The 24685-nt window shown below is 47.4% G+C and overlaps 1 protein-coding gene across 7 annotated transcripts; it reads right to left on the bottom strand.

The window, feature by feature from the left end:
• Window positions 1-687: 687 nt before the first annotated feature.
• IP6K2 (inositol hexakisphosphate kinase 2) lies at window positions 688-23834 on the bottom strand. 7 transcript variants are annotated; one of them, XM_017868151.1, is made up of 7 exons: window positions 23718-23831; window positions 21873-22085; window positions 7780-8104; window positions 5629-5854; window positions 4017-4192; window positions 2202-2377; window positions 688-1462 (listed from the first exon to the last, which is right to left on the bottom strand). In XM_017868151.1, exons 3-7 carry the CDS (start codon window positions 7979-7981, stop codon window positions 974-976), a joined length of 1269 nt encoding a protein of 422 aa, XP_017723640.1. In that variant the 5' UTR covers window positions 7982-8104; window positions 21873-22085; window positions 23718-23831; the 3' UTR covers window positions 688-973. The 7 variants fall into 7 exon arrangements, with proteins under 7 accessions (XP_017723640.1, XP_017723641.1, XP_017723638.1 ...); XM_017868152.1 differs by having other exon boundaries at window positions 7780-8101; XM_017868149.1 differs by lacking the exon at window positions 21873-22085 and having other exon boundaries at window positions 23718-23834.
• Window positions 23835-24685: the final 851 nt, after the last annotated feature.

The raw sequence follows: 24685 nt of genomic DNA, 5'->3' as shown, positions 1-24685 counted from the left end.
CTCTGCACCAGGTCTGGCCCTGCAGTTCAAGACCTCTCTTGGCTCCTCCTCCCAGAAGCCCTCCTGGGGCAGAGTAGAATCTCAGGGTCTGTGCTGCCTGGGACAAGACTGGTGAAATTGCAATGGGGACTAGGGCTGGGCAGGAGTGGTGACAGGTGGTGAGGCCAAGAGTACCACCCTACCTACCCAAATACGCCCTTTTATCGTGCCCTCCATCACCTGGGCCCCTTTATAACACAGTCCATGGCTGCCAATGGACCAGACCCTAGAGGCTAGAGACCCTAGTATTGGCTGCAGGACATCTATCACAATAGCCAGCCAATTAGCTGCTGCCAGTGGCATAGGAGGATTAAAAGCTGGACCCAAGGTTTGGAGCACCTGCTATCTAACTGGCTTAAGCTGCATAGGGCCCATGAGAAGACCTGTGTCAAGTGTCATGTGGTTTTTGGATAGAGGTGCTGAGACACTCAGCCAGCACGGACCCCAGAAGGTATGTAACTCAGGGATCCTTTCTGGGTAACCTGCAGGGGCTGGGTTGGAGACTGTACACCATGCCAAGAGGCTGTGCTGACTTTAGGATCCATAGGGCAGCCAGAATACTTACTGAGCCAGGGAGGTGGTCACAACATGTGGTGAGGCTTGGGAGGGGGACTGCCTACCCTTGGAAAGAATGACAGTAGCACTGTATACAATAAACAAAAAGATTTGTATTAGAACATATACACTCAGGGAAGAAAGAGGTATCATCATCAAATGTGGAATGTTGAAGAAATAGTTAAAATAAATAAAGACTCCAAGTGCAGCTAGGGCTGGCTCAGGCTGGGGCTCACAGAGGCCACTGCACATCAGCTCCAGGCTGCAGGAGCCACCACCTGGCCATACCGGCCTCCTCCCTGACACAGCACAGCTGTGCCTGGGACACAGAGTCTCTCTCAAGTACTGGAGCAGCTAGCAAGCTCACTCCCCACTCTCCTCACTTATCGTAACATGTTATCAGGCTCTGGACCCGAAGATGATAGCCAGCATCCGGCCTCAAAAAAAAAAGCAACCACAGTGTTCCTCGCCATACGCCGCCAAAGGTGGTGTGTGCAAAGTCGATCATGCGCACATCTACAGAGCTGGTGCCGATGGGTTTGTAGGCATAGGCACCAGCAGACTCATCAGCTGATTCCTCTGACAGGTCCTCCAAATCCTCAGCATCTGAGTCCAGGACCACTTCGGGCCGCTCCTTGCCATCATAGATGACCAGCAGGGAGCTTGAGTAGAAGCGGTAGGACTCCTGTCGCTCCAACACTGCCTTGAGCTCAGTCAGCTTCTTGAGCACAGGGCCCAGGAGTTCACGGCGCAGGTACCGCCCATTGTGGAAGAACTGGAAAAGTGCCTCCTTGAAGCCCTGCACCGACAGCTTCCGTCCATGGTACTTGTTCATGAACATGAGCTGCCCACTACCTGCTTGGTACACCTGTAGGAGAGAGACCAGCAAGTCAGGGGCTGAGGGTCATCTCAAACCCTGGACTCTGGGTGGCGGCGGCATGTGAAAGCCCAAATCAGATAAAGTACACGAGTCGCACATGAGCCACTATCCACTATACTCTCTAATCAGCCCACACCTGGGATGCAGTCATCCAACCTGGGTTTGGTCACTGTGCCCCAGCACCCCAACTCAACATCTGGGTCACTGGAGACGACCTAACCCTCTTGCCTTCCTACTATCCACAGATTCTGGACTCAGCTAACCAGACCAATCTGAGAGAGAATCATGCAGGCATGCATGCTTTCTTTTTCAACCAAAAAGCAACAGACTTGTGTGGGGTCAAATCTGGAATCTTTTTATTTTGAGACAGTCTCGCTGTTGCCCAGGCTTGAGTGCAATGGCGTGATTTCAGCTCACTGCAACCTCTGCCTCCTGGGTTCAAGCTGTTTTCATGCCTCAGTCTCCCAAGTAGCTGGTATTACAGCTGTGCACCACCACACCCAGCCAATTTTTGTATTTTTAGTAGAGACAGGGTTTCGCCATGTTGCCTGGGCTGGTCTCAAACTCCTGACCTCAGGTGATCCACCCACCTTGACCTCCCAAAGTGCTGGGATTACAGGTGTGAGCCACTGCACCTGGCCTGGAATCTTTTGAGCAAACAGGACTATGCCAGGGTGAGGAAGTGACAGCCACTGGATGCCCTAGCCAGCCCTAGCATCCCCCTCACCTGCATGCCACACACACGCACACCAATGACTGCAGATGTGCTCTGCTGACATTTTCGGATCTGGTTGGCTGCCTTCTCCTCTGAAGCATCGTCACCGTGTTGTCGTGTGCCCATCTTGAGGTCAAGGACACAAGGCACCTCGTAGCGGGAAGTCAGGTTTTCCAGTAAGATAAATTCTGAGTAGTTAAGAAGAATATCCCCAAAAGGAAGTGCTACTGCATGGGTCCTTGATACTCTCAAGGACCTAGATGCAGTAACCCAGAGAAGCCTGAACCCACAGGATACTCCATTAGTCCTGCCATCACCCACACAGGGAGTCCAGAGCTGACTAGAAAGCTGAGAGACACCTTTACTTCTTGTCAGGGAACTGGCATGAAAGCAGCCTGCACCTGGACTCAACAGAGGCCTGGGCTCTTCCAGCCTGGGAGACACACACACCATTTCCTGAACTCTTAGCTAAGTGTAAGACTAGGGTCCAAAAACAAAGTCCTCAATTACAAGTAGAACATCAAGAAACTTCAGTAAATCCTGTAGCTTAAATGTGAACTGGAAATATCAGTATAAACTCATGAAAATAGTTTTCTCTTTAAGCATCTGCTTCCCAGCTGTGTGCACTAAAAAAGGTCTAGAAACAATGACCAGAAATAATGAGTGTCTCTAGTGCACAGACCATTGTCTCATCATTTCCCATTCAAGGAATCAGTACTCCCTAGAGCAGAAACTGGTAAACTATGGCCCAGTGCTTGCTGTTTATGGCCTATAAGCTAGAAGTGGTTTTCACATTTTTTAAGAGACCAAAAAATAGATAAAGGCTAGGCATGGGGGCTCATGCCTGTTATCCCAACATTTTGGGAGGCTGAGGCAGGGGGATCACTTGAGCCCAGGAGTTTGAGACCAGCCTGGGCAATATAGTGAGACTTCACCTCTACAAAGGGGAGGAGAGGGGCGGGGAGGAAGAGGGCTGGGAGTGGTGCTTCATGCCTGTTATCCCAGCACTTTGGGAGGCCAAAGCAGGTGGATCACCTGAGGTCAGGAGTTGAGACCAGCCTGGCCAACATGGTGAAACCCCATCTCTACTAAAAATACAAAAATGAGCCGGGCGTGGCAGCAGATGCCTGTAATCCAAACTACTCGGGAGGCTGAGGCATGAGAATCACTTGAACCTGGGAGATGGAGGTTGCAGTAAGCTGAGATCACACCACTGCACTCCAGCCTGGGGGACAGAGCAACACTCTGTCTCAAAAAAAAAAAAAAGGAAGAAAGAAAAGAAAGAGAGAGAGAAAGAGAGGGAGAAAAGAAAAAAGAAAGCAAAGAAAAGGAAAAGGAAAAGGAAAGAGAAAAGAAAAGAAAAAGAAAGATTTCCGTATGCACAGCTCGTGTCCCAGTGGCAGTCTGGTGAACCAGGACTGAGAGGTCAGTCTCCTCACCCAAACACCCCAGCCCTTGGCAGGTGAGCAATGTTTTGAGACTTCTGAAGAGTCTGAAAACAGAGGGCAGCCCCTTGCCCTCTTCCTCTAGGTTACCTAGGCTAAAGCCCACCTTATGCAAGCTGGCCCCTTCATGAGGCACCCCTTACCCCCCAGAGACCCATTATTATACCTCACTCCTCATCATCTGCACTCCTAGGCCAGTAGCTGCCCTGAGGGAAGTGATTATTTGCCCATAATTATCATACAGGGTGTCCTGGAATAACCCAGGTAGGAGAAACTCAGCCATGACTATAAAAACCCAACCTCTCTCTCCAAGCTCCAAGGGACTTCCTCATTTCCTCTCCTCTTACCCTCAAATGCAGAGATGCCCATGAACAAAGGATACTGTACTGGTTCCGATGCTTTGCATTCTCCTTCATTCTCTGTAACTGTTGCTGGTGACATTTCATGCTCCAAGGGTTATAGTGTTTAAGCTGGGAACTTATATTCCCCTTCTTCTCTACAGTGTAGTACAAGACTTCAGATTTCTTTAGCCACTCAAATTCTTCTTCTAACTTATGGCTATAAAGAGATAAAGACCAATAAATCAGTATGTCTTATCAGAATTCAGAAGGCTGGGTGCGGTGGCTCACGCCAGTAATTCCAGCACTTTGGGAGGCCAAGATGGGCAGATCACTTGAGGTCAGGAGTTGGAGACCAGCCTGGCCAACATGGTGAAACCCTGTCTCTAATAAAAATACAAAAATTAGCCAGGCGTGGTGGTGTGCTCGGGAGGCTGAGGCAGGAGAATCACTTGAACCCGGGAGGCAGAGGTTGCAGTGAGCCAAGAAGATCATGCCACTGCACTCCAACCTGGGCAACAGAGCAAGCAAGACTCCAAAAACAAAACAAAACAAAACAAAACAAAACAAAATCCAGGGTTAAAGCACAAAGAATCTTTCTTTTTTTTTCTTTTTTTTGAGATGGAGTTTCGCTCTTATTGCCCAGGCTGGAGTGCAATGGCGCGATCTTGGCTCATTGCAACCTACGCCTCCGGGTTCTAGCGATTTTCCTGTCTCAGCCTCCCAAGTAGCTGGGACTACAAATGCATGCTACCACACCTGGCTAATTTTTGTATTTTTAGTAGAGATGGGGTTTTATCATATTGGTCAGGCTGGTCTCGAACTCCTGACCTCAGGTGATCTGCCTGTCTTGGCGTCCCGAAGTGCTGGGATTACAGGCATAAGCCACCGTACCCGGCTAGAAACGTTCTAGAGTAATGAAAAGTGACTTCTTGATGTGGTGGTGGCTTACCATGTACACATTTGCCAAAACTCTTTGAACACTTCAAATGGATGCATTTGAAAGTTGATTTTAGAAAATAAAATAAGGGACCAGCCATCCACTATTTTCTACAGCAAAAAGAACTTAAGATCCAAGATCAGCCCTTGCTCTCCAGCCCCGTATGTGGAGAGCTTTCACTGCCCTCTTCTAGGCAGTGGTACCACCTAGCCTCCAGTACAACCAGGTTCCCCTGACTCCAAAAGCTGGCAACTGGGAAAATAGGAACTGAAATTCCATGGGACTAAGTTAACCTACTTAGCTACATTACATGTCCTTTACTTTATATATATACTATTTACATTTTCACAAGCTTTGCCAAGGTGCAGCAGTAGGATGGCCCCGCTTAGGGGGATCGCTGAGTTTCAGGGATGCCCAACTGCCCATTTTGTCCCCCACCATTGGTGAACAACCGAGGTAAAAGGATAGCTCCTCTCTTGGTCACTGCTACATCTCCAGAACACAGCCTGGCACAGAGCAGTCATACCCAAACTGGCAGGATCTAACCAGAGTCAACTAAAGAAAGAGGCTGAGCATGCCATGTGGGAATTGGCCACTGAATGACAGGTACCTACTAAATCCACTTGAGTCCTTAGCTCCAGGGAACTGGGCTGTAAACAAAACCCCCAACACTTCCCCTCCCACATAGCCCAGAGTTGTCCTCTGTTTACACTCACCTCTTCATTTTCTCCTCTTTACGGTGCTGACGCACCCAGTCCTTAGGGGTCTTTTCTGTTTCTAAGACATGATGTTTTTTGTTTGTTGTCCACCTTAGGAGCTTACTTTTTGGTTCACAGTCTGAATTATCTACAATGTCCACAATTCCATGGTCCCCTTTTAATGGATATGCTATTAGACACAAGTTCCTGTCTTCATCTTCTTCAAAGCGCACAGATACCACACCTGGAAGGGGGTGAGGAGCAGAAAGAACTTTTAATTCCACAAGAAGAAGCACTGTAAGTAACATGATTGTAACATTTGTTTTTTTCTTACCCAGTTCCTTAGTCTCTATGTTGCCAGAGGCCCCAAACTCATCTGCAAACTTAACAAATATCAAAACAGCTAGAAAAGATGACACCATACAAGACAAGCAATTAGGGAGCAAACATGGCCGAGAGTCTTCTCTTATGTACTCAACGAGGCAAGAGCCAAAGAATTACAAGACACATTTTTCCATCATTGAAAATGTTTATTAATTTTTATGTAATTCTTCTAATCCTAAAAGATTGAAAACATTGCTCTTTATAGTTTGCGGGAATTTTTAATGCCCTAAACAGAAACTCCAACAGCCTCATGGCTTGCTTATTTAAAGCAGAGCCTGAATACAGCAGGAACACAGGTTTGCCTGAGGGTTAAGAAGCATCCAAGAATAAGGGAAGACTGGGTAAGCAAAACAAAATAAAGGGGCAAACAAAACAAACCACACAGCACAAGACACCCTAGCAAAGGCTTCCCACAGTGCCCCCACGTGGGTAGGCACCCAGGCCTTTTGTTCTTTTAAAATATGTTTTTATTGGTCTTTGCAGTCTCACGTCACAAAATAACAAAATGAACACAAGGCAGATAGAGTTGGCTGGGGAGCACAGACATGTGGTGGCCTTGAAAGCAGCGTTCCCCCTTAAGTCTCTAGAACCTGCCATGAGTAATTAGACAGTCTTTGAGGATGGGGCTGTCAGGTGGGGGCGTTTCAGCAGGTGCCGACGAGCGCCTTACAAACGACTGGCTGAACACCTTTCCTCCCAGGCCTCTCTGCCCCAGCATCACTCAATCTGCTCAGTCCTTGCTGCCCGCCCGCTCGACTGCTGCAGGGGAATGCGTGCTCAGAGAGAGACGACACTTCTGAGGTGGCTCCCAGCTCTGGGTGCAGAGGAGCTGGGGTGGGGGATTCAGGCCACACTTCCCTGTGGCCACAGGGGAAAGGACCAGGGGAAAAAATGGGGCAGGGACGGACAGCTAACAAGGGGCCTTTGGCTTTGTCCTGGAAAAAAACAACAGAGAAGGACCAAGTGAGGGCCCCCAACTCCCCCATCCCCACCACAATACACATGCATATTCAGAGTACAGAGAAAGGCACCCAGTACGTTCTGTCCTTAAAGACAATGTTTCAAGAGTCCCAAAAGAACCTAAGTTGTTCTAGAGTCCTTTATGTAACCAGGTAATGCACATTTAAAATTAATTTATTTAATGGATTCTTCCTAGATTTACAAAAGTCTCCCCCACTCCCCAACAAAGACCCCACCATGCTGGTGGCTGCTCATGTCCCCTATAAAATAATTTATAAAAAGAAATTAGAAATTATCATATGTGAATCGAAAGGTTGCTTTCACATAGCAATTTTGGGGACATTCTGTAACAGCAAAGGGCTTGGGCTAATCAGCACAGGCCTCCCACTCCTGCATTCCATCTGACTCAACCCTGCTCCCCCGGCCTACCTAATCACCCGGGCTTCTGGTTTCCTGGAGGACAAAAAGCAGGCGGCAAGTATTCTGGGTTAAAATCCTCCCAAAGTCTTCCCCCACTGTCCCCCCAGTGGGGAACTATGGGTTACTGTGATCAAGAGACACCTGAACATAAAACACAACTACACTTCTACCAAAATCAAACTCAAATCCACAAAACAAAACAGAATTGAGCAATCTTACCAGGGCTGAAAACTGAGGGTGTGAGATGCTGGGCTGAGGGCCAGGAGGAGGAGAAGGAGGAGAGGGAGGGAAAGCACAGAGTGGGAGGGAGTGAGGGCTCCAGGGATGGCTGCCAGGGCCTTCCATGGCCACGATCCTTCACATCTCCTCACCAGTGTGGCAACCCCTCGAGCAGCTGGGACTTACCTTTGTACTGGGGAGTGAATTTGCGCATCTCAGCAGGGAGGGTCTCGTAGAACTGATGTTCCCTTGGGACCAGGGGCTTGCACAGTGTTGTCTCATTGAAGCGGAGCACGCATGAGTGCCCCCCAACCTGGTGGACAAAGGGCTCCAGCAGGACGCCTTTGGCGCGGGGCTCCACATCCATGGCCCTGAAGGCTGGGCTCATCCTCCGGGCGCAGATGGCGGGGAGACGGAGGCAGCGGAGTCCAGCGGCCAGTACGTCTTCCGTCTGTTGTCTGTGTGTCCCTCTCGTCGTGGCTCCTTGGCTTGTTCTGGCCAGGATGCTCTGCTGGAAGCAAACACAATGATGACATGGGGGTTCGAAGTAGCGTGGGAAGTGCCTTAGAGCTGCTCACCCTGCTCCTCCAGCAGAAAGACAAAGACAAACAGTCTGAGCTCTTGCGGGACTCCGCCCATGCCACCCACCTTGGCCCCTCCTTCTCCGGCAGAAAAACAAACACACTATGAGCTCATGGGGCGGGGTTAGATGCAGACAGGCAGGGAATGGGTTCCAGGGGCCCTAAAAAGGCAGAGGTCCCACTACGGTGTTAGAAAGCCACTACCGCAGGCAAAACTGATGCCATGGTGAGGTGAAATCACAATTTCATGCCTAATATTTGGATTAAATCTTACCATTTTCTAATAAGAGTGTCAAGCTTTAAGTGGGTGATGCCCAAGTCTCCCATTAATTTTATACACACACACACACACACACAGATTTTTTTTTTTTTGAGATGGAGTCTTTCTCTGTTGTCAGGCAGGAGTGCAGTGGCACAATCTCGGCTCACTGCAACCTCCGCCTCTCGGGTTCAAGCCATTCTCCTGCCTCAGTCTCCCGAGTAGGTGGGATCACAGGCATGCACCACCATGCCCAGCTAATTTTTGTATTTTTAGTAGACACGCGGTTTCACCACGTTGGCCAGCATGATCTTGATCTCTTGACCTCGTGATCTGCCCGCCTCGGTCTCCCAAAGTGCTGGGATTACAGGCGTGAGCGACCGCACCCAGCCCCATTAATTATATTTTTATAAAATGCATTTAAATACAGGGAAAACCTGCTTACTCATTATCTAGTAAGACTCATTATTTACTTGTCCAGTTTGTCTATGCACACTGTTCCTGCCCAAGGCCAAAGACAAGCCCCATTAACCTTATTAGCAATGGAACTTGGGTCCAGTTTTAATGATTAACAACTAAAAACAACTGATCAAGGCTGGTTAACTCCATTTAAAAAGATACACAGTGTTCTAGGTCACTATTTTTGTCAGTTCTATCCTGATCACCGAAAGCTGGTACACACCTTTAAACCAAAGTTATGCTTTTGGGGCAATCAGGGCTCGCATCCACTCACTCAGCCACGCACTGGATGCCGCATCAACGAAGCACACCTCTGTATGCACCCTGTTAACCGGTTCAGGTCATGTCACACTCATTCTCTGTTTTGTCTAATTTACAAGTTATGCAGTCTCTACTAGCATTATTTACAGGGCTTGAGTTATATTTCAGTATCTGTACAGAGATTTTACTGGGAACTCCTTCAGTTCCCATGACTCCAACTGAGAGAGGAGTGAGGATGGATCTGCAGATGTGCCCTCTGACCTCTAATATGGGGAAAGCACCTATTATGTATCAGGCTCATGACAGGAATTTCTTATGTCATTTGGTCCTCATGACACTTTCTTTGCGGTAGACACTACTCTCCCTATTGCAAACAATGAAGCTGATTAGAGATGGTTAGGAAACTCACCCAGGGCCACTTCTCCCAAGTGAATCCCACACAGCTGTCTCTAGGGCACATGATCTCTGGCACTGCCCAGCTTAATTTTTCCTTTCTTTTTCTTTTGAGATGGACTCTTGCTCTGTCACCCAGGCTGGAGTGCAGTGTTGAGATCTCGGCTCATTGCAAGGTTTGCCTCCCGGGTTCACACCATTCTCCTGCCTCAGTCTCCTGAGTAGCTGGGACTACAGGTGCCCGCCACCACGCCCGGCTAATTTTTTTGTATTTTTAGTAGAGACAGGGTTTCACCGTGTTAGCCAGGATGGTCTTGATCTCCTGATCTCATGTTCCGCCAACTTCGGCCTCCCAAAGTGCTGGGATTACAGGCGTGAGCCACCGCACCCGGCCCAGAATAGTTTTAAAATAAAACTATAAATATAAAACTGTGTATCTGTAACGAGGCCGCGGCACGGTGGGCTCACGCCTGAATCGCCAGCAGCTGTGGAGGCCGAGCGGGTGGATCACAAGGTCAGGGGATCAAGACCATCCCTGGATAACACGGTGAAACCCCGCCTCTACTAAATACAAAAAAAAAAAAAAAAAAAAAAATAGCCAGGCATGGTGCTGGCAGCCTGAGTTCCCAGCTACTCAGGAGGCTCAGGCAGGAGAATGGCCATGAACCCGGGAGCGGAGGCTGCTGTGACAGATGTGGGCACGCACTCCAGCCTGGGAGACAGAGCTAGACTCTGTCTCAAAAAAAAAAACAAAAAAAAAAAAAAAAAAAACAACAAAACAACAACAAAAATCTCTTGCAACCATGGAGATGAGAATAAATATAAAAAATTTTTTTTTTTTTTTTTTTTTTTGAGACGAGTCCGCTCTTTCGCCTGGGCTGGAGTGGCAGTGGCCGGGATCTCAGCCCACTGCAACCCACCTCCCCGGGTTACACCAATTCCTCCGCCTCAGCCTCCCGAGTGGGCTGGACTACAGGCGCCCGCCCACCTAGGCCCGGCTAGTTTTTGTATTTGTAGAGACGGGGTCACCGGTTAGCCAGGATGGCTGCGATCCCTACCTCGTGATCACGCCGTCTCAGCTCCCAAAGTGCTGGGTTACAGGAGAGCCACCGCGCCCGGCCTAAAAATATTTTTTTAAAATAAAACTATCGGCCGGGTGCGGTGGCTCATGCCTGTAATCCCAGCACCTTGGGAGGCCGAGGCAGGCAGATCACCTAAGGCCAGGAGTTCGAGGCCAGCCTGGCCAACGTGGTGAAGCCCCATCTCAACTAAAAATAACAAAAATTAGCCGGGCATGGTGGCACACGCCTGTAATCCCAGCTACTTGGGAGGCTGAGGTAGGAGAATTGCTTGAACCCAGGCGGCGGAGGTTGCAGTGAGCTGAGATCGCGCCACTGCACTCCAGCCTGGCAACAGAGTGAGACTCCGTCTCAAAAAAAAAAAAAAAAGAAAAGAAAAGAAAAGAAAAAAACAATAAAAAACTAAAAACCATTTTTAGTAAAATAAAGCCAGGAAGGAAACAGTCAATGTCTGACTCTGAAAGGATGTCTTGTGGGAAACACCATATTGACCTGTCTGGGTACATGGCATCAAACTACCATCAACCTCAGGAAAACTCCATAAAAATCAAGTCCACTGCTCCATAAAATCAGGACATCTATCATCCTTGATGATGAACACATTTGCCTCCACATCCAGCAACAGGAGAGGAATGAAACAAAAATATTTTTTTCACACAATTGTGTGACAGACTATTAGGATACCACAAAGAGCTTTCTTATCAATTTTATATTTTTTAACCGGGAGAAAATGCTTATGATATACCTTTTTTCTTTCTTTTGAGACAAGGTCTCCATTGTTAAGGCTGCAGTGCAAGTGGTGTAATCTCAGCTCACCGCAGCCTTGTCCACCCAGGCTCAAGTGATCCTCCCACCTCAGCTTCCCAAGTAGCTGGGACAACTACAGGAACACACCACCACATCCAACTAATTTTTGTATTCCTGTGTAGAGATCGGGTTTTGCTATGTTGTTCAGGCTGGTCCTGAACTCTTGAGCTCAAGTGATCCTCCTGCCTTGGCCTAACCAAAGTGCTGGGATTACAGGCATGTGCCACCGAACCGGGCCGTTTATGATACACTTTTCTTTTTTTTCTGGGACAGAGTCTTGCTCTGTTGCCCAGGTTAGAGTGCATGATCTCACCTCAAGGCAACCTCTGCCTCCTGGGTTCAAGAGATTCTCCTGCCTCAGCCTCCCGAGTAGCTGGGTCTACAGGTGTCTGCCACCACGCCCGGCTAATGTTTCGCATTTTTTTAGTAGAGACGGGGTTTCATCGTGTTAGCCAGGATGGTCTCGATCTCCTGACCTCATGATCTGCCCACCTCAGCCTCCCAAAGTGCTGGGATTACAGGCGTGAGCCACTGAGCCCGGCCTAACTTGCATTTTTTAGTAGAGACTGGGTTCAGCTGTTGGTCAAGATGGTCTCAAACTACTAGCCTCAAGTGATCTGCCCGCCGCAGCCTCCCAAAGTACTGGGATTATAGGTGTGAGCCACCGCACCCGGCCTCACTTATGATAAACTTTTAAGTTACAAGAAGGAAGATGGGGCCGGACGCGGTGGCTCACGCCTGTAATCCCAGCACTTTGGGAGGCCGAGGCGGGCGGATCACGAGGCCAAGAGATCGAGACCAGACTGGGCAAGCTGCATAGTGAGAGCCAGTCTCTAAATAATTTTTTAATTAGTCAGGCATGGTGGGGAGACTGAGGTGGGAGGATCCCTGGAGTGCAGGAGTTCCAGAATTCTGTGAGGTATGATCATGCCACTGCACTCCAGCCTGGGTGACAGAGCAGGACCTTGTCTATTAATAAAATAAATAAATAAATAAATAAATAAATAAAGACTTGATATTCACAAGCCTTCTCTAAAAGAATTATTCAAGGATACACTACAGCTTGGCCAAGCGTGGTGGCTCACGCCTGTTATCCCAACACTTTGAGAGGCTGAGGCAGGTGGACTGATTGAGCCCAGGAGTTCGAGACCAGCCAAAGCAACATGGCAAAAACCCCTCTCTACAAAAATAATAATAATAATAATAAAATAAACAGAAAATAAAAAAATACAAGAAGGACAGGCGCAGTGGCTCACGCCTATAATCCCAGCACTTTGGAAGGCCGAGGCAGGTGGATCACCTGAGGTCAGGAGTTCAAGACCAGTCTGCCCAACATGGCAAAACCCCGTCTCTACTAAAAATACAAAAAATTAGCTGTGCATGATGGCGGGCACCTGTATTCCAAGCTACTCAGGAGGCTGAGGCAGGAGAATCACTTGAACCTGGGAGGTGGAGGTTGCAGTGAGCCGAGACCACGCCATTGCACTCCAGCCTGGGCAACAAGAGTGAAACTCCATCTCAAAAAAAAAAAAAAAAAAAAAAGGCCAAGGCAATAGGATCACTTGAGGCCAGAAGTTCAAGACCAGTCTTGGCAATACAGCAAGACCCTATCTCTACAAAAAAATTAGCAAGTTGTGGTGGTGCACATCTGTAGCCCTAGCTACTCAGGAGGCTGAGGCAGGAGGATCTCTTGAGCCCCGGAGTTTGAGGCTGCAGTGATCTCTGATCATACCACTGAGCTTCAGTGTGCATGACTGAGTGAGACCCCATGTCAAACAAACAAAGTTGGGATCAACTACCCTTGAGGAGTACTATGGTGACCCTTCTGTTCTCTCTATAGAAAGCTGTAATATTGCTATTATAGAAAGCAGTGGTCAGGCCAGGTGCGGTGGCTCAGGCTTGTAATTGTAGCACTTTGGGAGGCAGATAGCTTAAGTTCAAGAGTTCAATACCAGCCTGAGCAACATGGTAAACCCCATCTCTACTAAAAATACAAAAACTAGCTGGGCGTGGTAGCACGGGCCCACAGTCCCAGCTACTTGGGGGGCTAAAGCAAGAGAATAGCTTGAACCTGGGAGACTGAGCCTGCAGTGAGCCTGGTGACAAAATGAGACCCTGTCCCCCAAAAAATAAAAAGGCAAGCAAGCGGTGGTCAAAATGCTGCCCCAAAATGTAGGGAGGTAAGTACTGTAGAACTTTCTTCTGCATTTTAAATGTGTAACTTTTGTGATTTTATCAATCTAAACATTCACTTTCTTACCTAATTTTGTTTTCATATTTCTACATTATTTTGTTTAAAGATGGCATTTATAATCACATGTATAATTACAAATTATATATTTATGTTATATATATTTATATTATTTTATATAAGCTTCAGACACCACAAAACCTGCCCTATACTAGGTGGTAAGTTCATGATTGCCCGCTTTTCAGTTTTCTCAATGTTTCAAACTTCTTATAATGTCCTCCAACTCTGAGCACACATTACCTTTATAACTGAAAGAGAAAATACTGGGGGAAGAGGAGGATTCAAGATTGAAACAGGAAAACACAGATGGCTGCCTGGCTCTTGATGGTTTAAAATCCATCTAGAAACAAACACTGATCCAGCCCACCCTTCATACTCAGAGCTTCACTCCAAGTGAGAATAACAACCACAATACACACTGTCCTTAAGGTGTATACAAGGTGCTAGAAGGTCAGAGCCCTCAATAGCATTTCATTCTGGTGTGGTGTTATGTTATGTTATGTTATGTTATGTTATGTTATGTTATGTTATGTTATGTTATGTTATCTTTTGAGACGGAGTTTCGCTCTTGTTGCCCAGGCTGGAGTGCAATGGCCTGATCTCGGCTCACCACAACCTCCACCTCCCAGGTTCAAGTGATTCTCCTGCCTCAGCCTCCCAAGTAGCTGGGATTACACGCATGCGCCACCACGCCTGGCTAATTTTTATATATATTTTTAGTAGAGACAGGGTTTCTCCATGTTGGACAGGCTGGTCTCAAACTCCCAGCCTCAGATGATCCACTCTCAGGCTCCTAAAGTGCTGGGATTACAGGTGTGAGCCACCGTACCCAGCCTCATTCTGGTTTTAATAAAGAAGAAACCACGGATTTTAACTGGAGTGATTTCATGAAAGTCATACAACAATGTAGCTTCTTCCCCCAAAACAGGAGATTCTGTTCCAAAAATCTGGACAAATCTCAGCTTTTCCATAAGGGACACAGTAGCCTCTCAGCTGCTTCTCCTTTCTAGAACCACCAGCACGACTATGCTGCCCTATCTCTTTGCCTCATCTGACCAGGTTTCTGGAATGACAGACTAGAGGGCTCCAAAGTAAGGGAAACAGGAAGAAGGAACTTTCAGCCTACCTAGAAATATGTTTATCACCAGCCTGGGCAAGATGGGGACACCTTGTCTCTACCAAATATAAAAAATAATAGCCAGGTGCAATGGCGCGTACCTGTGGTCTCAGCTACTTGGGAGGCTGAGGTGGAAGGGTCACTGGAGCCTGGAAGGTCAAGGCTGCAGTGAGCCGTGATCACACCACTGTACTCCAGCCTGGGTGACAGACCGAGACCCTGTCTCAAAAACAAACAAACAAACAAACAAACAACAAAAAATAATAAAAAAGAAATATGTTTATCTGAATAACCTGCTAGAATTACAAAGAATTTTAGCAATTTTTAAAAGCTTCTAGATAAAACAATGATTGATTCTAAGGTCTCATATGTCCCCTTTATCAATATATCAAACTTTATTTTGTTTTAAGAGATGGGGGCAGCCGGGCGCGGTGGCTCAAGCCTGTAATCCCAGCACTTTGGGAGGCCGGGACGGGCGGATCACAAGGTCAGGAGATCGAGACCATCCTGGCTAACATGGTGAAACCCCATCTCTACTAAAAAAAATACAAAAAAAAAAGCTAGCCAGGTGAAGTGGTGGGTGCCTGTAGTCACAGTTACTCGGGAGGCTGAGGCAGGAGAATGGCGTAAACCCGGGAGGCGGAGCTTGCAGTGAGCTGAGATCCGGCCACTGCACTCCAGCCTGGGCGACAGAGCGAGACTCCGTCCCAAAAAAAAAAGGGGGCTCGCTATGTTGCCCAGGCTGGCCTCAAACTCCTGGTCTCAAGTGATCCTTCCGTCTTAGCCTCTCCAAGTGCTAGGATACAAGGCATGAGTCATCTGGCCAAATTTTCTTAGAAATAGCTAAATGGATTCTGTACACATACCAGGAATTTTCAGTTCTCTTGTAAAAGCCAGTTACCCCTTTTTCAAGGACAATTCTCAGTCTCCCGTCTCCTACCACATTGTAAGAAACGTAACTCAACAGGAACACAGAGAAGCAACTCTCTCAGACTAAAGCCAAAATTGCTCAGAGGTCTCAATCTCTGAGGGATTTTTGCTACCTCAAGTCACAGTTCTCTCATATGCCAGTAAGTAATGGTCCCATAGGGCTAGTGTGGTGGCTCACACCTGTAATCCTAGCACTTGGAGGCCAAGGCAGGAGGACTGTTTGAGCCCAGGAGATTGAGAACAATCCTGGCAACACAGTGAGACCTTGTCTCTACAAAAAATAATTAGTCAGGTGTGGTGGTACATGCCTGTTGTCCCAGCTACTTGGGAGGCAGAGGTGGAGGGATCACTTGAGCCAGAAAGCTCAAGGTTGCAGTGAGCCGAGATCGTACCACCACACTCCAGCCCAGGTGACAGAGCGAGACACTGTCTCAAACAAACAAACAAAAAAGTAACGGTCCGTTAGCTTCAGACAAGATTATACGTTTCCTGCCAGTGGGCAATGTTTACCCCGTTTAGCTCTTAGCTCACTGCCAAACCCAAATGACACATGAATTCATCCTCAGCAGTTATAATCTCAGCAGTATGGGAAGATGAGGTAAGAGGATTGCTTGAGCTCAGAAGTTTGAGACCAGCCTGGGCAACACAGTGAGACTCTGTCTTTATTTTATTTTATTTTATTTTTTGAGACGGAGTCTCGCTCTGTCGCCCAGGCTGGAGTGCAGTGGCCGGATCTCAGCTCACTGCAAGCTCCGCCTCCCGGGTTCACGCCATTCTCCTGCCTCAGCCTCCCGAGTAGCTGGGACTACAGGCGCCCGCCAGGTCGCCCGGCTAGTTTTTTTTTTTTTTTTGTATTTTTAGTAGAGACGGGGTTTCACCATGTTAGCCAGGATGGTCTTGATCTCCTGACCTCGTGATCCGCCCGTCTCGGCCTCCCAAAGTGCTGGGATTACAGGCTTGAGCCACCGCGCCCGGCCTACTCTGTCTTTAAAAAAATGTTTTAAAAATTAGCCAGGCTTGGTGGCACGTGCCTGTAATCCTAGCTATGCAGAAGGCTGAGGCAGGAGGATCACCTTAGCCCAGAAGGTCGAGGTTATCATGAGCTATGAGACTGCCACTGCACTCTAGCCTGGGTGACAGAGTGAGACCTTGTCTCTAAAAAAAGTAAAAATAAAATAAGATTGCATTTCAGGACCAGCAGTGAAGGCCAACAAGGTACTTCCAGTTTTAACATCTTACTCTTCTCTTGCTCATTACAAGGAGCTTAAGTTATTTTCCAAAGTAAAAACAGTCTTTGAGTGTGAGATAAATCATCCTAGGGGTCCTGTCCCTTACTTTCCCAGGACTCACCTGCCCTCGTCCTGCTGCTCATGTTCATTAGTTTTGTTTTTTTTTTTTTTTTTTTTAGACGGAGTCTCACTCTGTCGCCCAGGCTGGAGTGCAGTGGCCAGATCTCAGCTCACTACAAGCTCCGCCTCCCGGGTTCACGCCATTCTCCTGCCTCAGCCTCCCTAGTAGCTGAGACTACAGGCGCCCGCCACCTTGCCCAGCTAGTTTTTTGTATTTTTTTAGTAGAGACGGGGTTTCACCGTGTTAGCCAGGATGGTCTGGATCTCCTGACCTCGTGATCCGCCCCTCTCGGCCTCCCAAAGTGCTGGGATTACAGGCTTGAGCCACTGTGCCCGGCCTGTTTTTGTTTTTTTAAGACAGGGTCTCACTCACGTCTCCCAGGCTAAAGTGCAGTTGGTGTAATCACAGCTCACTGTAGCCTTGCCTTCCTGGGTTCAACTGATTCTCCCATCTCAGCCTCCCAAGTAGCTGGGACTACAGGCACATGCTGCATGTCGAACTAATTTTTTGTTATTTTTAGTAGAGACAAGGTTTCGCCACGTTGCCCAGGCTAGTCTCGAATTCCTGGGATCAAATGATCCGCCTACCTCAGCCTCCTGAAGTGCTGGGATTATAGGCATGAGCCACTGAACCAGGTCACACATCTATTAGTTTTTAAGCCCCAGAATCTAAACCTGTCAGCTGCCAACTGGCACCCCTGTAAGTTCCACCCTCCCAAATCCCCCAGGACCTTGTCTCCTGGATTTACAGTCCTCCTCTGGCCTTCCCAGTGTAAATGCAGCATTCTGACTAACCCATAAAGTCTTCAACGTGAGACCCTAGAAGTTGCTGTGTTAGTTCCAAATGCCCAGCAGAGAATCTACAAAGGGCAGAGGTGGCCCAAAAACCTGAGGAAGAGACAGACACTTTTATCCTCGTGCTCAGATACAAACACAAAGCAAGAAAAAGCCCAGCCCTTCAGTAGTGGGTCTGTAATCAACTGGGCTCTCTCTCCTCCAGAGGCACTTGCCTGGAAGAACAGATACTGTTCAAGGCATGACACCTTTTACTGCCTTACAAGTAAAACTTCTATTCATAGTAGATGAAAAATTGAAAATCTTCAGTAAGAATTAACTAATTTAAGAAGATCATAATCTCAGCAACGTGCAAAAAGTTGGTTTAACAAGTTATTTGTTATTGTTTTTCTTTCAGGTTGTTCAAGCTCATAAAAATACACATTCCTTGGTCAAGTATACTACAATCAGCCCTCCTTTCTTCCTTGAGTAACTAGGCAAGTTCTCAAAAAATATGATGACTCTTCAGCACCAGAGCTAAGCAGATACCAGGTCTGCACACCTCCTTAGGGTACCCCATAAAAGCAGGTAAACTGCTTACCACCACCCCCTGCTGATGAGGAAGGAACCATAGCACAGTACAGAGACACCAAGTATAAAGCACATCTAAACAAATGGACATCAGAATGAAAATGGGCAGGCTTGCAGTTAGGTTAATCCCCAAGCAAATGTGGCTGCAGCCTCAACAATACCATCAAATTTGTGTAGAAAAGGGATCTTTGACAAATGCAGTGGCTCACACCTGTAATCCCAGCGCTTTTGGACACTGAGGATTTTTTCTGGATGCTTTTTTCCTGCTGAAGCAGGAAGATTGCTTAATGCCAGGAGTTCAAGACCAGCCTGGGTTAAAAAAAGTGAGACCCTGTCTTTACAAAAAAAGTTTTTTTGTTTTTTTTGAGACAGAGTCTTGCTCTGTCGCCCAGGCTAGAGTGCAGTGGCGTGATCTTGGCTCACTGCAAGCTCCACCTCCTGGGTTCACGCCACTCTCCTACCTCAGCCTCCTGAGTAGTTGGGACTACAGGCACCCACCACCACGGGCCCGGCTAATTTTTTGTATTTTTTTTAGTAGAGACGGGGTTTCACTGTGTTAGCCAGGATGGTCTCAATCTCCTGACCTCGTGATCCACCCGCCTCGGCCTCCCAAAGCGCTGGGATTACAGGTGTGAGCCACCGTGCCCAGCCTACAATAAAATTTTAAAAATGAGCTGGGCCGAGTGGCGTATGCCTGTGGCTCCAACTACTTGGGAGGCTGAGGCAAGAGGATCACTTAAGCCCAGGAGGTTGAGGCCATAGGGAGCTATGATCGCTGCAGTGCCTTCCAGCCTGGGCAACTGAGTGAGACCGTCTTTATTTAAAATCTATATGTACAGTCTGGGCGCGGTGGCTCACACCTGTAATCCCAGCACTTTGGAGTGCCACGGTGGGCGGATCACTTGAGGTCAGGAGTTCAAGACCAGCCTGGACAACAAGGTGAAAACCCATCACTACAAAAATACAACAATTACCCAGGCGTGGTGGCAGACGCCTGTAGGCCCAGCTGATTAGGAGGCTGAGGCAAGAAAATCGCTTAAACTCGGGAGGCTCGCTGCAGCAAGCCAAGATCACACCACTGCACTCCAACCTGGGCAACAGAGTGAGACTCCGTCTCCAAAAATAATAATAATAATAATAATAATAATAATAATAATAAATATATAAATCTCAGACACTTGGACATATATAAAATCTGAATTGGCAGTAGTTATACCAAAAGTCATATCCAATGTTAGTTTCACACTTGCAAAGCAAAATAACCTACTATTCTTATAAAACAAACACTGAAGGGGGACGTGAGATTTTTGCAATCCCCATGAAAGCTGAGACAAGCTCACATAGCCCATGGGTCATCTCATTTGAGTGTGCAGCTTTAGTTAGGAAGGCCTGTTGGCCCCGAAGCAGCCCAAACTGAAAGAGCAAGACAAGGTTCAAGGCAAGGAGCCACAACGGGTGGGCTCTTCTAACAGGTGGGGTTAAGGTAGAGTAATATGGCCTGGGGAACTTGGGCCATAGCACCTCAGGGTCAGACCAAGCAACGTGGCAGCCTTCCACAAACCCAGACTTAGGAGATGTAGCCCAGGTTCCAAATGGGCACATTCTCACAAACTAAATGCAAAAGCAACAACACTAGAGCCAGATGTTCTGCTTCTTGTTAACTAACACGTTTCATTCCATTTAAAGAAGTTTTACTCTTCCTTCGGTTTGGGATTAGACATTCTAATTTCAAAAACACATAGGAGTGTCTCAAGTAAGATAGGTGGATACATAAAGAAAGCAAACAACATTAATTAGCCAGGTGTGGTGCCACGCACCTGTAATCCCAGCTACTCGGGAGGCTGAGGCATGAGAATAGCTTGAACCCAGGAGGTGGAGGTTGCAGTGAGCCGAGATCGCACCACTGCACTCAGGCCTGGGTGACACAGCGAGACTCCGCCTCATAAAAAAAAAAAAAAAACCCTGAATTTTAAAGGGAGTACATCGCAGAAATTTGTTTAGTTTTATTTTTTTGAGACAGAGGCTCCCGCCACCACGCCCAGCTAATTTTTGTATTTTTAGTAGAGACGGGGTTTCACCATGTTGGTCAGACTGGTCTCAAACTCCTGATCTCAAGTGATTCGCCCACCTCGGCCTCCCGAAGTGTTGGTATTACTGGCGTGAGCCACCACCCTCGGCCCTTTATTTTTCCTTTTTGTTTTTTTGAGACAGAGTCTCTCACTCTGTCACCCAGGCTGGAGTGCAGTGGCGCGATTTTGGCTTACTGCAATCTCCACCCACTGGGTTCAAGCGATTCTCTTGCCTTAGCCTCCTGAGTAGCTCGGATTCCAGGCACCTGCCACAGTGCCCAGCTAGTTTTTGTATTTTTAGTAGAGACGGGGGGTTTCACCACGTTGGCCAGGCTGGTCTTGAACTCCTGACCTCATGATCCAACCGCCTTGGCCTCCCAAAGTGCTGGGATTACAGGCATGAGCCACCAAGCCTGGCCCTGGCCCTTTCTTTAAAAGGTAGGGCAGGCCAGGCATGGAGGCTGAGCGCGGAGAATGGCGTGAACCTAGGAGGCGGAGCTTGCAGCGAGCCAAGATGGCACCACTGCACTCCAACCTTGGTGACAGAACGAGACTGTGTATCAAAAAAAAAAAAAAAGTAGGGCAGTGATGGGGATGGGCACAGTGTAGATGAAACCAGATTGGCCAGCAATTAGTAACTACTGAAGCTGGTGATGTGTGAAAGACCCAAATCAACTGTGCATCATCTCGGCAAATTGACTTCTCCAAATCCTGAGGTGGGCTCTAAATTCAATTTTTGGAGAAAAGGACATTTCCTTGCCACCAGAATATACTGTAAAACACAACTACTTCTTATTACTTTTATTACATGGTACACAAACGGGCAAAAACATAATTTATTTAAAAAAACAAATGGCCGGGCGCGGTGGCTCAAGCCTGTAACCCCAGCACTTTGGGAGGCCGAGACGGGCAGATCACGAGGTCAGGAGATCGAGACCATCCTGGCTAACACGGTGAAACCCCGTCTTTACTAAAACAAATACAAAAAATTAGCCGGGCGAGATGGCGGGCGCCTGTAGTCCCAGCTACTCGGGAGGCTGAGGCGAGAGAATGGCGTAAACCCGGGAGGCGGAGCTTGCAGTGAGCTGAGATCCGGCCATTGCACTCCAGCCTGGGCGACAGAGCGAGACTCCGTCTCAAAAAAATAAATAAATAAATAAATAAATAAAATAAAAAAACAAATATATGCTTTAAAATGTAATAACATGAGAATAATCAACTGCTTACTTTCTAATGTACAAGAGTGTGTTCAATTTGTTACTTAAGAAGATTATCTCACTAGGTGAAATAACTTCACTTAAAGGGAAAATTCTTCCCCAATGCATCCTCTTTATGAGCCAAACAATGGAAAATTTTCACCTCAGCAAGCTGGCCTCTGGGAGGTTCAGGCTCATCCCTGTTGCCTAGATACCAGTGACATCCCAGGAGCTTACAGAAGGCTCTGGCATCCCTCTTGGAAGGGAGACTGGCAAAGGTTCATCAGTCAGTGGTTGCTCCTTCCTTCCCGGCACATTCCACTGCTCAGACAGATACAGGACTAGCATACAGTGTACCTGTCTGTCACCTAGGAAGCTTTGAAGCACAAAAGAAGTCTATTATATCTGTTACACTGATTTCTAGATCTCCCAGGTCCCTGCCTTGCTCCCTCCCTACCCAGGCCCTGCATAAAAAACAAACCAAACAAACAAAAAACTAGTTTCTACAACTGTATCAACTCTAGTCCTTGTTCTTATCCATTTGATTTCTTTCTCTTTTTTTTTTTTTTTTGGTAGAGACAAGGTGTTGCTCTGTTGCCCAGGTTGATCTTGAACTGCTGGGCTCAAGTGATTCTCCATCTGATTTCTAACAATGCCTGTGAATTCTACAGTCACAAAACAAGTAAATCTATCGAAATGACAATGTCAGACAAGACCACAGAAAATAGAAAAAAAAATTTTAATGACAGTTAATAGTTTAACTTTTCTCAAAAAAAAAAAGTTACTAGGCCATCAACTTGCCTATTATGTCAAATATGATAAAGTATCCATTTGGCCCTTTCTAACTCTGATAGTGGCTAAAGTTAAAACAACACCCTGAAGCTTCTCTTTAAATACTTAACACCCAAGTTACAGGATGCAATTATACAAACCCCACAGCAACAACCTATATAAATAAGCATCTTAGTTCACTTAAAATATTACCTGGCTACAACTGCAAATACAGCAAACATTTTAAACACTAGAATTTAACAAAATTACTGTAATCATGGTCCTTTATTAAAAATATCATAGAACTGATGATCTACAACATTTTTGTTACCACGTTCCAAAGTTCCAGTATTTTTTCTTAAAACTATTCAAGATGATTTTTTGTTCTATGTACATTCTGCTACGGAAATGCTTAATTCCAAGCAGTGACTAGTTCTATTTCCTCTGGTATTTAAGAGCACTAGATTTTACTGGTTTCTACATTTTATTTTCACTCATTTTTCTGCTAGTGTAGTTTTCTTGATATATGAAACTGAATACAATCCTAAAATGAAATAAGGCATTAGAATGCAAAAGACAAAAGCGGTCTCTAATCAAATGTAAAGAGTGGAAATATCACTATAAAGGTGTCCTCTTACCCATTTAAAGGCCTTTTTTCTACAGTGAGGTTAATTAAGTGTGTAGATTCCCTCATCGAACACCATCTGACGGGCCCAAATGGCATTCAACATTCAAAATGGCTGCACATCTGCCGACCCCAGGTAACAGTACCTGAGGCGCTGGGCTGACTCCCTATCCAAAGATCTAGGAAGAAGACCCCCCAACCCGCCAAATACCTGGGGAGATCGTGGCCGCCAACGACCTGGGAAGACCCTTCAATGACACCGTAGATCTTGCGTTCCCCAAGACCCGGGGAGATCTCCTCAATGACCAGGAAAGATCCTGCCCCCCCCCCCACCAACCCGGGAGACCTCTCCAATGACCGGGAAAGATTCTGCACCCCAAAATCAGGGAAATCTCTCCCTCAATGATCAGAAGAAAAATGCTCCTCCCAAATTACCCAGGGAAATCGAATCCACAAGGACCCCAGGAGATTTCCCCCACAAAGACCACGGAAGAAGTCCTTCCCAAATAACCTGGGAGACTCCAATGATCAGAGACCCCATCTCCCAGTAGCCCAAAAAAAAATCTCCCTCAAAGCTCCTGGGGCACTAGGGCCATAGGACGCGAGCGTTACCTGCTGCCTCAGCCGGGTTCCTCGGCGCTTCGGTCCTATTGTTTCTCTCGCACCAAAATGGCTGCAGCCAGGCCGAGCCCCGCCCCCTGCACCTCGCTCCCGGTGCCCCTCGCTATTGGCTCGTCCTAGGAGCTGCGCACGCGGACTGGACAGCCTGAAAGGCGCTGTTGCTAGGGTGCCAGGATTCGCTGCAGCAGCTTCCGGAAAAGGCGGTGACTGGGGGCGGGGCCAGAGAGCGCGGAGAATTGTCCTCCGTCGGGGAGGATGGTCGGGAGGTGTGATGGGCGGTTGGGTGGACAGACTAGCTGCGAGCCGATGGACAGCAGGATACCTGGGAAGCAGATGGATTGACCAACAGTCCTGGTTTGTTCAGTACTGAGCGATTTCGCAGGATGCAGGAATTTCAATGCTAACACAGAGACAGTCCACTACAAACTGGGAAGTTGGTGACTCTAGCAGATGGATAGAAGACTGGATGTGAATAGACGGAAAGAGGGACAAAAGAGTGACTGTAGACGGTGGACAAAGAAATGGTTATATATACAGACAGACAGATTATTAGATATGGAAGGGTAGACAGAGAAGTGGCCATAGAGTCTTCTGGGGACTGGTGGATGACCCAGTGCCCAACCCAGCTCCCATCAAGCTCCACACCACAAGGCTTGTCTGAGGCTCATTTGTCTTGGGCCTGTGTTGGGCAGAAGGGCTCTCACCTGACTGAATGTGAGTGTAGCTGTGAAAGGCAAAGGAGAGGGTTAGTGCCACTGAGAGTGGGCAGAGCCTCCTACCTGATCTCTGCTCTTTCTGTAAAGAAGGCCAGTGTTGCAGCCCTGTGTACTGGGTATTTGCAAAGGTGTAAATTCACTCATACACTCCTTAAGTCAACAAGTATTTATTAAGCACTTACACTCGTATTGGAAATACAGCAGTGAACAAAAAGGGAAAATAAATAAATACCCCTGACCTTG

The sequence above is a fragment of the Rhinopithecus bieti genome, unplaced genomic scaffold, assembly GCF_001698545.2.
Source record: "Rhinopithecus bieti isolate Rb0 unplaced genomic scaffold, ASM169854v2 scaffold_3875, whole genome shotgun sequence".
Lineage (NCBI taxonomy): Eukaryota > Metazoa > Chordata > Mammalia > Primates > Cercopithecidae > Rhinopithecus > Rhinopithecus bieti.
Note: the sequence above shows the minus strand (reverse complement) of the source record. Positions and strands in the feature narration are given on the sequence as shown.

Excerpts from the sequence above, each read along its gene's own strand:
- IP6K2 (XM_017868149.1), bottom strand. The coding sequence starts at position 7,981 with ATGAGCCCAGCCTTCAGGGCCATGGATGTGGAGCCCCGCGCCAAAGGC. Across the intron at positions 5,855-7,779 it reads ATTCACTCCCCAGTACAAAG|GTGTGGTATCTGTGCGCTTT; the intron begins GTAAGTCCCAGC and ends ACCCCCTTCCAG. Across the intron at positions 4,193-5,628 it reads AAAGAGGAGAAAATGAAGAG|CCATAAGTTAGAAGAAGAAT; the intron begins GTGAGTGTAAAC and ends ATCTCTTTATAG.